Source organism: Chenopodium album, chromosome 9 (genome assembly GCF_948465745.1).
Source record: "Chenopodium album chromosome 9, dcCheAlbu1.1, whole genome shotgun sequence".
NCBI lineage: Eukaryota > Viridiplantae > Streptophyta > Magnoliopsida > Caryophyllales > Amaranthaceae > Chenopodium > Chenopodium album.
In genome coordinates, this window is record NC_137842.1 from 69,224,994 (window position 1) to 69,237,830 (window position 12,837).

The 12,837-nt window shown below is 34.7% G+C and overlaps 1 protein-coding gene and 1 pseudogene across 1 annotated transcript; both read right to left on the minus strand.

The window, feature by feature from the left end:
• Positions 1 to 560: 560 nt before the first annotated feature.
• Positions 561 to 6,798, minus strand: LOC145559021 (polyadenylate-binding protein 2-like). Its single transcript, XM_081620419.1, has 6 exons — positions 6,628 to 6,798; positions 6,401 to 6,503; positions 5,259 to 5,329; positions 1,331 to 1,522; positions 1,079 to 1,215; positions 561 to 844 (listed from the first exon to the last, which is right to left on the minus strand). The coding sequence occupies exons 1-6, from the start codon at positions 6,697 to 6,699 to the stop codon at positions 799 to 801; spliced, it is 621 nt and encodes a 206-aa protein (XP_081476545.1). The 5' UTR covers positions 6,700 to 6,798; the 3' UTR covers positions 561 to 798.
• A 2,671-nt stretch (positions 6,799 to 9,469) lies between these two features.
• On the minus strand, positions 9,470 to 10,721 carry LOC145560357 (protein EXORDIUM-like 2 pseudogene; annotated as a pseudogene).
• Between the last annotated feature and the right edge of the window lie 2,116 nt (positions 10,722 to 12,837).

A 12,837-nucleotide genomic window follows, 5' to 3' on the forward strand; every position in this document is an offset into this window, starting at 1 on the left:
AAGAGAGAGAAAATAAAGGAGAGAGAAAGAAAGTGACTTGAGTGCGGCGCGGCTGAATAATGTTAGGCATTTAGGTTTAATGGTTTATGATTCATATATTGGGCTTGGGCCATGCTTTACTTCAAGGTTTTTGTATAAAAAATTTAGTCTAGCTTACGATTAATTATTTTTTCGGGTTATATGGGTCATTTTCGGGTTGAGAATTTCAACCTTAACCTAACCCATTTAATTTCAGGTCGGGTTCGTGTCAACCCATTTAAAAAATCGGGTCAAAAATCTCAACCCTAACCCGTTATTTTCAGGTCGGGTTCGGGTCGGGTTATCGGGTCGGGTCAGATTTTGCCACCCCTACCAGTACTGTGCAAACAGGCATATCCTAAACAAGAAAGCAAATCCACATTCATAGGTAGTGATAGACCCTGATAGCGTGATTGATATGTTTTTGGCCTTTGGGGCTCTGTAGACCAGGCAGGGATCCCCTCCCCTTCTCATTTTTTTTCTCTCTTTCAAACGCGATTCTAGCTGCTTGTCCTAGTAGACCCAAAAATGGACAGAATGAATACACGGCAAGAAAGACCTACGCAAATTATATCATCCTCAAAAAACTCAAACACATAATTACATTGTTGATCATAAAATTCATTGTTGCTGCAATCAAAAAGTTCCTCAGAGAGTCCCCAAAAGAGTCACCAACTCTAAGGATGATTGATGACAAGAGAACATCACGATATATATCCTCCCAATTACCATCTCAACAGTCAACAACTTATGTTCTAAACAAACTCAAGCATATTTTTACTAATAAGGGCCGTAACGCATTGGCATTCTGAACCTCGGGGCTTTTCTGCAGAAAGGAAACAGAGATTGTTTGAAAACTGACACACATTAAATCTCGAAAGCTAAAAATTACTCTGTATTGAAAAGGGGAGGGGGGTAGGGGATGCAAAGTGAAATGTGAACAGAATAAATAAAATAAAAACATTTTGTTATCTAATTATTTAAAGGAGAAATTATACAAGAGCTTTTGAACCCAAAAAAGAAAGAAAGAAAGAAAGAAAGAAAGGTCATAAGAACTTACCCATATCCATAAGGTGAGTAGAAAAATGGAGGTGGTGGATATGCACCCCTAAAGCCATAGCCTCCCATATAAGGACTGGCGACGCGCCTAGGGCGAAACTGCTTCATTCCTGGAACATTGGTTCTCTTTGCCGTCACCTTCAGTCATATCAAAGACAAATCAGAAATTGAAAAATATTAAATAAAGGAAGCTAAAGGACGATCAATTCAGACAATGGTATGGCAATAGTAATTCCAACTAGGGATTTCTGACCTTCAACTGGCGACCATGCAGAACAGATTCACTCAACCGAATTGCTTCTTGAACAGCCTCTGGCTCTACAAATTCCACATAAGCATATCCCTTTGGTTGTCCGAATTTGTTAGTCCGAATGGTCACCCTGTTTACAGTTCCACATGACTGAAAGTGCTGCTGCACCTCTTCAGGTGTGCAAGCATAATCAACCTGCAATGTGTCTTTAATCAGGCTACAATAATTTGACCAAAATAAGATTTTCCTGAAGAATTATGAAAGTCTCTTTACATAGTATTGCTAATAAGAAATTCAAATACAAATGAAGTGCTTCTTTAAAATTCAATAAGAAAGCTAAATGACACTAGAACAAAAGCATTAAACTCACAAAAAGTTTGAACAGGATGGGCTTCACAATGCAGAAACTCCCGCTCAGCCTTTCATCTAAGCAATCAATCATAGAATGGGAAGAAAGCAAGGTGGGAGTCAGCTGTCACTCTGTCAGATAGGTTATCAGAAGAAGAAAAAAAAAAGTAGGAGATCCATCCCGTGCAGCTTTGTTAACTAGATTAACCTGAGGGCTTTGATTTCACATGCTTCAGTTTTGAAACGATAAGTTAATGACCTGAGCTCAAATGTTCAAGGATCAACTGCCACAGGCGCTAGGCTGGTGCTTACAGCAATCAAACCCTAGTTGGTAAGTTGTAATGACTCCATACCAAAAAATTGTATTCAAAGACTTCAAACTTCACAATGATTCTGGTGGACTCTATGAAATGAAATATCCAGTTGCTCCCTCTGCTCCATAGTCCAAAATTATTGAGATATTGGCACAGCGTTTTAAAAACAGTTGTTGAATTTTAAAGAGGGTCAAGATGAAAAGTTAGAGAAAGTCTTGGGGAAAAAAAAGAGAGAGAGATTGATGCAGTTGAGGAACAAAAGGAACAAGTATAAAAAGGAAGTATGAGGTTTTTTATGGAACACTCCGGATAGGAAAGTTTGAAGCAAATGTCAGGGTGGAAGGGGGTGTTGAGGCCTGTTAGATACTGAATATAGGGATATACACTCTTAGTTGATAGGCAATTTCTGTCTAGCTTTTGGAAGGGGTGAAGAGACTGGATGGAAGTATGAGTCCAGCTGCAACTACATCGAGATGTAAAGTTGAGTACAGATCTCATCCACTTCACTGAAGAAAGGTTTACCAACAGATAGACGGCGGCAAGAATTTACTTACTTGATTTGGGAAGCAAGAAATGTTGTCTCGCTGTGTTACAAAAGAAAGACATTGGCATGACTATTGCAGCCTATATTACTGAGATATGGGTATAAGAGCCACATACAGATTATATCCAAATGACACATGAAAGATATAATATCAAACAAGGAAACATTTTTTGTAAAATATGGACTCAAGTGAAAAGCCAAGAAATTCAGAAAACATACGTATTCCCATTTCAGAAAGACTTTTTGGATGTGTACAGTGCGTACACACACATTTCCCATAGATTTGTTTTGTTAATTCTTGTTAAAATTAAGTTATCTACCCATTTGTAAGCATATATAAGCAAATTGCCAAATTCCCATAATGCTCTCTCTATTACAACTCTCTCAATCAATTTGTGGTTCAAGATAATAGAATTTGAAGGTCTGATGTCTGAATGAAATTTGGAATTTTGGGTAAGAATTCAAGATCTTGAACGGTGTTGAGTGTCAAGCCCAGGTATGTAAAGACAAAATAAAGAGTTGGAATTTCAGAAATTGCAGCCATTTGAAATGTTTCACCTCAGATATTTTTTACAAATATATATACATGGAGGAAAATCTAAGGGAATATTCTGCTTCATATGAGCAACTGAGCTTTGCTCCTCAGTCAATTACCCCGCCTTCAGGTTCAGGTTCACATTCAGGTTTAAGTGTTTAAGCACTCAAAGGAATTTACCCCAATAATGCTTTCAGCGTCAAATGAAAACACTTTAAAACTCTCATAAGCATAAATATTCCATCATTACTCATCAACACCAGCCATTAACTTTAATGTGCCTAAACATCTGAAATGTTCAAATTTCTACTCCAGTCCAAAGGTCTCACAAGTAGAAACAAAAAAAGTGCCATATCTTTGTATCCTATTTTTCTGTTTCAGACTTTCAGTAACCGTTGTTAAAATGAAATTATAAACATATTATTTCCACATCTATCACTATTCACTAGTTTCATCTTCCATCAACATATTACACTCAAAAGGCCCAAGAAATGTACAACTGCTGAAAGTCTGAAACTACACCTTTACACCATCACATTCTGCAGTCATTAAAAGAATTGGGTTCAAGGTTTCTTGCTACAAACCTTTTGCAATTGTCTAACTCTATAACTCAAAAGATTTGCATTATTGTTTTATAGAAAGAAGCCATTAGTTGGTCACACTGGATCAAACATCCATACTGACAGTAATACACTATACAATCTAACAAGGTAGCATTTTGGTGTTACTGTGCCATGAACCCAAACTACCTCTCTTTCTTTGAAAAGGAACCAAAAAAAATGTTAAAAGGAAGCTTATGTTCTAAATTTTTGTATTGTTCAAATACATAAACAAAGAAGCTTCTAAATTTTTGTATTGTTCAAATACTATTAAACTGACAATAGAATTCTGATGGGCAAGAGATTAGAGTGAAATGTTTATAGATTGAAAGTTAGATGTTACAGGACAAAAAGGACTAGCAGCAGAAAATAAAAGAAGAATAGTAATTGCATCAGAAACGCTTCCTATCTTTTAGCCAGAGCATCATCCATGATTGATTGATTGTACACATATAGTCCATTTTTCCCGACACGTTATTTCCACCACAACTTCTAAGGTTCTATCACTTAAATATATGTCTAATAATGCCAGAGTGCTATTCATAACTTGACAATGTGAGCTTTCAAATCAAATTTTGGAAAAAAATAAATCCATTTCACAAAACTTCAGGAGCAAACAACAGTTGTGTCAAGAAGGATAGTATTGATTTTACTTTTTTCACTGCTGCAATGGATAAAATATTAAAATTATTTACATAGTAGTACAAGATAATCCAACAATAAAGAAAACATAGAAGTTATTGAGCACTTATGCTAGGCTTTTTCAAGCACAAGCAAGACTTAGCAAAATAACTAAAATCTACAAGGACTACTACAGAATACGGATCCATGTGAGTAACAGCAACCTTTTTTATACCATAAAAATGGATCCTGATAATAATTATCATAGAAGTGAAATTTAAACAAAAATAAAAAAAACACATCCTTAATCATATACGGAGTATAATCATATAAATATAGCTAAACATGTGTAAGAGTTTGACAATCAAATGCTTTGTTCTTGGCTATCATCTCCAACCCTTCTATTATAAAGGAATCATGTGGTTCTGCACTCCATGGAAAACCTCTATTGGGAGCTTAGCCAGCTAGGCTGGCAATAGAGGACTAGCAACTATCAGCTTAGCCAGCTTGGTTATAGAGGACTAGAAATTATCATGATGCTGGATTCCTCTTCCAGCTCATAAGGTATTATAAACTATCTAGTCAGGTAGTCAAAACAGATTTCTGCAGATGTCATTCATAGTTGGGATGTACTGCCTAGTTGCCAATCCACCCTCAGGCCTCAAATAGTGAATGTGAGTTATGTGACATCCCTGGTCTATGGATAACACCTCAAATTTTCAGGAGGGGTTTGTATGGTCAGTGAGGATATCATGAGCGCACAAAACATTGGCAGCATATGAACATATGAATATGCTAATAGCAGCACGATACAGTCAAGCCAAGTATAACATAATCAACCTAATAAGTTACAATCACGCACTGTATGATTGCAAGTACAGAAAGTATGCATCACAAAAGCTATATCATGAAAATCAGAAAATGTGTCTTGATAATCTATGAAACTGGTAATAGGGGAAAAAACACTCACATTGCCCACAAACACTGATCGAGAATCAACTTCCTCTCTGTTTGCTTGGTCAGCAGCCGCAACAGCAGGATCTGCAAGACACAAAACCCTTAAAGAACTGAAACTATTGAGTCATGAAATCAACAGTAGCAGACTAGCAGCATGATTGCTTCAAAACCAATTAAGAGAAAAAATTAAATCAAATTGAAATTACACTTAAGGTATTTAATAATAAAGAAATTTATAAAATATAAGAATCATTCCATGCTTAAATATTCCAAAACATAAAAACTAAGTTATTAAATAACTTCCCAATTATGTTCACAATTTCCTTTATGTATATTCTTTTAATAATTAGGTGATGAAGCAGCCAATAACAATGTATGTACTTGAAGCTTAACAAGTGCCCATGGAAACTCCTAAAACAAAGGGGCAGCAACAACTTCCCTTTCATTCCTGTATTTACTGCTGAAAGATTTACATTTGACGACATCTTTTATTCATTAAAACCCTTTTTTGATCAAAAGTCATGCCCTAAATTGCAAATTTATAGAGTCAATGGATGTAAATGTTTTGTATATGACCACATTGCCAACAGATTTGCAGCCATGAATCTCAAAACCACTAAAGCACCAGCTCATCACAAAAGAACAAGCTGAAATAAGATCTATCACGACACACAACTACTTACACTTCATTACATTGGCAGGATTACATGACGAATAAAGAAGAGTGAAAATGTAGCAAAACTGAAAAACATTTCCTAGACATGAGATATCCGGCGATAAGTAACGGTCTACAATTCATACATCACGCATTAGGCTCAGTGATTACTCTGCTACACATGGAAAAAGCTCGCATGATAGTTTATTCAATCTACATATCAATCAAAAGCTTGATCAAAGCAAACAAATCCAACCAAAATCATACAACAGAAGCCTCTAATTTCAACATAAGATAGCAAATTCCATGATCACAACATAAACACAATCCATAAGACATTATTTTACGTTCAATTGAAATTCCACACATGATCACCAATCAGAACCCTAAATTAATCAATTCCAGCAACAAATTGTCTAAAAAATCAACATAAATAATTCGAAAAATACAGTAATTTTCACAAAAATAAATTAAAAAAAAAAAAAAAAAGGAGAAAATACCTTGAACAGAACCCATCTCCTTCTCAACTTTGGCCTGCATCTCACGAAGAGCAGCGGCTTCATCTTCCATTTCCTTTAACCTCTTTTTCATATCTTCAACATCCTGAAATCAAATTATCACACATTTTCCGCCATGATTAGGGTTCGAAGAAAACTCATCCAACCAATAAAAATCAGAAAATTTTCAAAAAAAAAAAAAGGAAAAATAGGAGAGAGAAAGTAGAGACCGCAGAAGGTTCAGCGTCGTTGATATCGGCAGCAGAAGTCATGTCGACGTCTTGCTCTTCCGGCTGCTCCATTGTCGTCGTCGCTGATTTTCTCTCTCCTCTCTCTCTCTCAGCTGCCTCGAGACAGCAGCGGAGGAGCCGTTTGGTGTGTGTCAATGTGGAATTATTCTGATTTCTATTTTTATTTTTATTTTTTACTATTATGAGAGATAAATCTGTTAGTACTACAGAGTAGTAGTACTTTTTACTATCATTGTCTATCAACATTTGTTTGAGATGGGCTTCCATTTACAGCCAATTCAGCCCATCAAATAACTTATTATAGTATGACTCTTTGATTGGTGGTGAATGAGAGAGGCTAGCATGGTTCGGGTTGAGTCAAGTCAAGTCGAGCCTTTTGATAATACCTAGGATCAATGTTTATACTTTTTAATTTATGGTCTTTTTGAATGAAACTAGACGTTGTTTTGGGTGAGATAAGCACTACTAACGACTAGTGATTACATTATAGTTGTAAGTTTACAACCTAAGATTAACTTTGTTTGACCGACTTTTATAACTCATGACTAGTTGTGATCATTAGATATAACTTGACATCTAACATCAATGTGTTTGGGGCTTATAATAACAAATTTGAATTATTTACACTTTATCATTTATCACTCTCCCAAAAAAAAAAAACAAAAACAAAAACTCGTATCATACTTAAATGTTGGGCAGGCTCCTTGACCTTGACCACTTATCCCCAAGGAGAACTGCTCACTCTCCTCACATGCCGCCAAATCATCCACTCATCTAGTCCAACCTTCCTAAGATAACTAATGCAAGCTTCAATTATCATCTTCAGATACATAATCTAAAGTACTTTGTATTACATCTCTATCTTTCTATTATAAGAGTAAAGCAATACAATTTATAGTTTCAGAAATTTCAACAATTGTTTTTTTGATTTAGTGGAAATGATTAGTTGTTTCTGTTTTATATAATATATAATGTATTCGTGTGATTTTTTATTAGGTTTTGACTAGTTTTGTATGGACAGTTATGTGCTCTTTAGAACCTCATAATAAGGTTTGATCTCAAAATCAATTGCTAACAAAAGAAATCATTTTTCGAGCTTTATAAATTGATCATTTTATCTTACTCCAATATAATATAATGTGTAATAACTCACATGTAAATAACGGCAAAATAATTTCAAGATTCTTCACTCTAATTGTTCCCTTGCCTAAAATAACAATGATTGTGATTGATGCCTAGTGATATCCTGTCAAAAACAAAGTTTGGAAGATGTTGGATACAATATGTGATCAAGATTAATGAACATAAACTTTATTTTTCAACAACAAAAACATTAAAATTAAATCAAAGGACACTCTAATACTACTTTACTTCATAATTCAGCCAACTGTACAAAAGTTTATCCAAATGTCATTTATGTGTGTTTTGAATTGGTCCAAGTATAAACCACGTCCAGAATAAGAAAAGAAAAGGAATAGCAAATAGTTTCCCCAATCTCCATCGTCATAATGTTGTCCTGCTTCATTATTGGACGTTTTTCTTGTCTTATTATTTCCTCATAATTTTGTGATTCTTGTTTCTTAAATACCAGGTGTACAAGCTAAGGATTGGCCAATAATTTTTCTCATGACATGAATAGAAAATGTTTTGTCACCTTTCTCTTACAAATATTTATCCTTTACAATACCTTCAATTTTGATACTGCGCATGTCATTGTGTTCCACTCGTTCTCAAACGAAAGTCTCATTTTGTTTTCGAAATCTTGTTTTTAAAACAAAAAACAATTGAGACCTTAAATTGAAGACCAAGGGAGTATTATTAACATATTTTAGTACAATATAACTTATATAATTGTATACACTATACACTACCTAGGCACATGAAGAAAAAACATGCTCTATAATGAAGAATATATTTAGATAATTATTCTACCCTTCTTCTGGAATGATATAAGGATATTGATATTTTAGTTTGCTTAATTTTGAGGGAGACTTTTTGTATTATTATATTTTTTTTTTTGTTGGTTTGGAAAAAGCTAAAAGTTAATAGTGCAACTTGTACTCTGTAGTACTGATGGGTGATGGCCAACAATTATTACTATAAAAACAAACGTAATCCATGATTATCTTATGCTAATCTTATTAAGATTATGATATTGATGAACATGCAATATGTTAGAGTATAGAGTACAATTTATTAGTTGATTCTTGAGTGGAACTGTGGAAGACATAAAAATCTAGGTAGACAAACCCAAAAGAGCATATTAAAGCAAACACATCTTCTTGAATGGAGTGATGTCCACAATCATAAACTCAATTGCTACGTTTTAGGAGAACTTTTCTACCAATATTTAGATATGATATGAATGGATTATTTTATTTGTTGAACTTGATTAATTAGGAAAACTCAACTTTCTTCAACCAAATTGAGCAAGGACAATATGATCTTGTATTACATGAGGTGGTAATGATACTAAACTACCAAAGTACCAAATATTCCATATTGTACAATATGTCGACTAGTGAATATAGTCTTGAATCGAGTTCGTGTCACAAAGTTTTAAGTGGAACCAAATGATAACCAATTTAAAACCTTATTGTTTTAGACTTGTGGTCGTAAATTACATGAGTTAACATAAAATCCAAATTTTAATATCCGAACATTTACTCATATATTGATGATATTGATCATTTTTGTTAAAGATAGTAGTTGTTCTTTTGACTAGTAGATCACCCCAATTCACCTTATGTTTAAAAAAAGTACTGTAGACTATTCCTCCATCATTTTTTCCATAGTTCCATACAAATAAAAATCTTCAAGGTACTTAAAATAAACAAAGCACAATCTTTAACTTTTTCATCATTCAACTTGTTCACTTTATCCAGAACCAAATATACATTTAATACAATTCGACAAACTACACCCCAAATTCCATAGTAGATAAGATTATCTCACTAAATTTAAAAAACTTACTGTAAAATTAACCCAAAATATCTACAAACATCTTCATTTTTCAAGTAGTTTTATATTCTTTTACCATTTTCACCCCTAGCTTTTTTGTAACCTTTTTCACAACACACTTCACGTTCTTTTTTCACCCCATCCACTAAGGTAAAATCAAATAAGAGTTGAACAAGCAGAGCTCTGAGGGTCCCACATCGCCGGAAGCAAGTACTTCCTCCCATTCACCCCATTTGCATTATAACTCGCTCCGGTAACTTTATCCACGGACACTGTCCCTGGGTATCCGGGGTAAGCGCCTGCACCGAATATCCCGGTACAGGCGCTTACCGCCTCAAGCGGGGCTGTTGGCGGGCCCTGAAAGTACCCGTTTGAGAACGGGTTCGTTACAGTGCCCGCCAACAGCGTAGCCAAATTAATAATCATCCCATCAACACCAACATCCCCATTTGGGGACACCAAAGGTGGGGTCTGTGGGCCATACATGGGCTGATAGAAAGGCCAAGCACATTGACCCGGACACTGGGTAGCAGAGTTCCCAACCCAAACATAGGCCCGTTTAGCCCGACCCGATGACCCGTGGGACCCACACCTCATACAAAACCCCTCAACAACCACATCTTGGGCCGTGAGAATAACATCAATCGAATCAATCTTGTTATTGGGCTTTGAAGCCAGCCCAATAATATGCGAGTTCTTAAGCTTTTTTCCGAAAGGGTAGTTCTCGTGTAGGATTTGATTTCCTACGACGAGGGTAGAGGCTCCTCCTCCCTTGTACTTCTCCGTAGTCCTCCACCATGAGGCAACCGACGGATGTGGTGTACGAGCTGTCGTTAGCGACTGAATAAAATCGACAATGATGGAGCGCTGAGCTGGAGTGAATTTGCCGTACCAAATTAAATTGACGGAGAACTTCCCCTTTAAAAGAGGGCCGTTGTGGTATTTGAGTGTGAGGGGCTGTTGTTTGACGAGAGCAGCGGAGGAAGGGGTGGTGGTGAGGTGTAGAGAGAGAAAGAGGAGAGAGAGAGTGGCAAAAGTGTAAATTGGTGTCATTTTAGAGGGTGGTACGGAAATATTGTACGGAAGTGTTGGAGAAAAGGAAGTGAGGATGAGAGGAGTGTTGGAGAAGGATGGAGTGAGGGTGTTTGGTATTTATACTGGGGTTGAAATGTGACCATGCGGGTTGACAGCTGTTGGAGGGAGAGATGTCGTCATCAAATGAGTCCACGTGGGATTAAGTGATTCGTGAATGTTAGATGAGGTTATTTATTTTTCAAATGTGTTTTTTTCCCTCATTTGTTCTTAATGATAAGAGTCTAGTTTTGGATTTTAATGTCTTAATGAATGATTGTAGCTCTATCCTTTTGAGATTCAGAAACAGACTTCCATAGAGCAGAACAAAACAACTTTAAAGAATAAGATTGTAACCTTCGATTTAAATTACTTTAACGATTTTGACATATAATGTGAGTTAAAAAATAATAGTATCTAATAATTGTAAATAATTTTAAACTTTTGTGTAATTTGTAGCACTTATATAAGTTATTCATTTACAATGTGAATTTTTGCATGCTTTCTAATTGAACATAAGACTATGATTATTCTAATTGTCTATTCCCCTAACAAACAATTTAAAGAAAATCACTAAACCTGCTTACATGTTAATTAAGTGATTTTCATGCACCACCCAAGATTCTTCTTAAAATTGCGTTAAAATTCAAGTGTTGTATGAAGTACGAGTAGTCATTTGAGAACGAAATAATTATTGTTAAATAAAATATGGAGCAATTATTTGAAGGGGAACAGGCTGTGAGGTTCGTAGGTGAAGTGGATTTATATAAAGTCTAGGCAGTGATGGTGACTTGTGAGGGTTGATGAGCAGTGCGTTTTGACGTGTGAAGATGGTATGATTATTTACAAATTTAGAGCATAGCCAGAGCTCGTATTTTTAGGCATAGCTCTGGTAATAGACTTAATAGTGGAAATAATCGGTTAAAAACGTACGAAGTAAGGGTCTGTTCTCATACGTTGAAATTCAGTTCAGTTTAGTTCGGTTCAGTTCAGTTTAACTTTTAATTTCCTTCTCTTATAAAATATTCAGTTCAGTTCAGTTCAGTTCAGTTTAGTTCAGCTCAATTTAGCTGAGTTCAGTCAATGAGAACAAACCCTAAAAGTATACTTGTATTTTGATAAAAAAATGTTTGAAGTTTTTTTTTAAAAAAAAAAAGTACTCCTTGGTATATGATCTATTCCTATTAATGGTGCAACTAGTCCTTGTAAAAGTGAATGCACAAGTGTAACAACAATAATGGTTAGAGGCTTAGACCCTTTAATCACAATCAAGAATATAGTATTTACTTGAAATAAGATGTTTTATCCAATTGTGATCAACTGATCTTCAATATCACATAAGTGTGTGCACAAATGAAATTGATATAACAGTTAAACAATAATAATATGCAGATGTAATGCTCTGTGCAAAAAAATTTAGAGTATTTGCAAAAATTCAAACATGCATGTTTTCAACATTTTGATTGATATGGAATCCTCTAATCCTCTATTGTGAGTCTACGAGGACTACGACTCTATTCAATTACCATTATAGTAAAACTGTACTCTCTTGTCTCTTTGCCTCTTGGTCATCGGATTTGCCTTTCCAAAGATACGGACTACGGAGTATAAAGAAGGTTTGTGATTTCAACTACTAACATTATGCTTAAATATAAGAATTATGAAGGATATCAAATTGAAACAATGACTTAAAGTTTCAACACTATTCATATTATACTTATTTAATAGATGATTATTATGTGTGTTTTCAACAGATTTCAATAAAGAATAATTGTTACAAAACACAAATTTACTTTTTAAAAATTGATTTAATTGCTAATATTGCAATAATTTCAACATATTTTTATGTCAAAACATTTATTGAACCATGTTAATTTGATGTATAGTAGGATTAGGTACGCTGTATAACTAAACGACTTCGAATTAGTACAAGTAGCTTTTTTAAAAAATAATAATAATAATAATAATAATAATAATAATAATAATAATAATGTCATGAGATGTTACAAGTTACAACTTTTACAAGATACTGCAAAATTGAATGCTCACTCTTCCACCAATTCACAATATGATGCACCAACAGTTAAATTCAAATTTAGAACAGGAAATAAGAAGAGAGAAATCAAATCAAAAAACAAGAACCATTGAACCTAACAT

What these genes read in the sequence shown, in the direction of transcription:
- LOC145559021 (XM_081620419.1), bottom strand. Translation starts at nt 6,699, where the DNA reads ATGGAGCAGCCGGAAGAGCAAGACGTCGACATGACTTCTGCTGCCGAT. An exon ending in TGCATGGTCGCCAGTTGAAG is followed by an intron (nt 1,216 to 1,330) that starts GTCAGAAATCCC and finishes ATATGACTGAAG; the next exon opens with GTGACGGCAAAGAGAACCAA. An exon ending in TACTCACCTTATGGATATGG is followed by an intron (nt 845 to 1,078) that starts GTAAGTTCTTAT and finishes TCCTTTCTGCAG; the next exon opens with AAAAGCCCCGAGGTTCAGAA.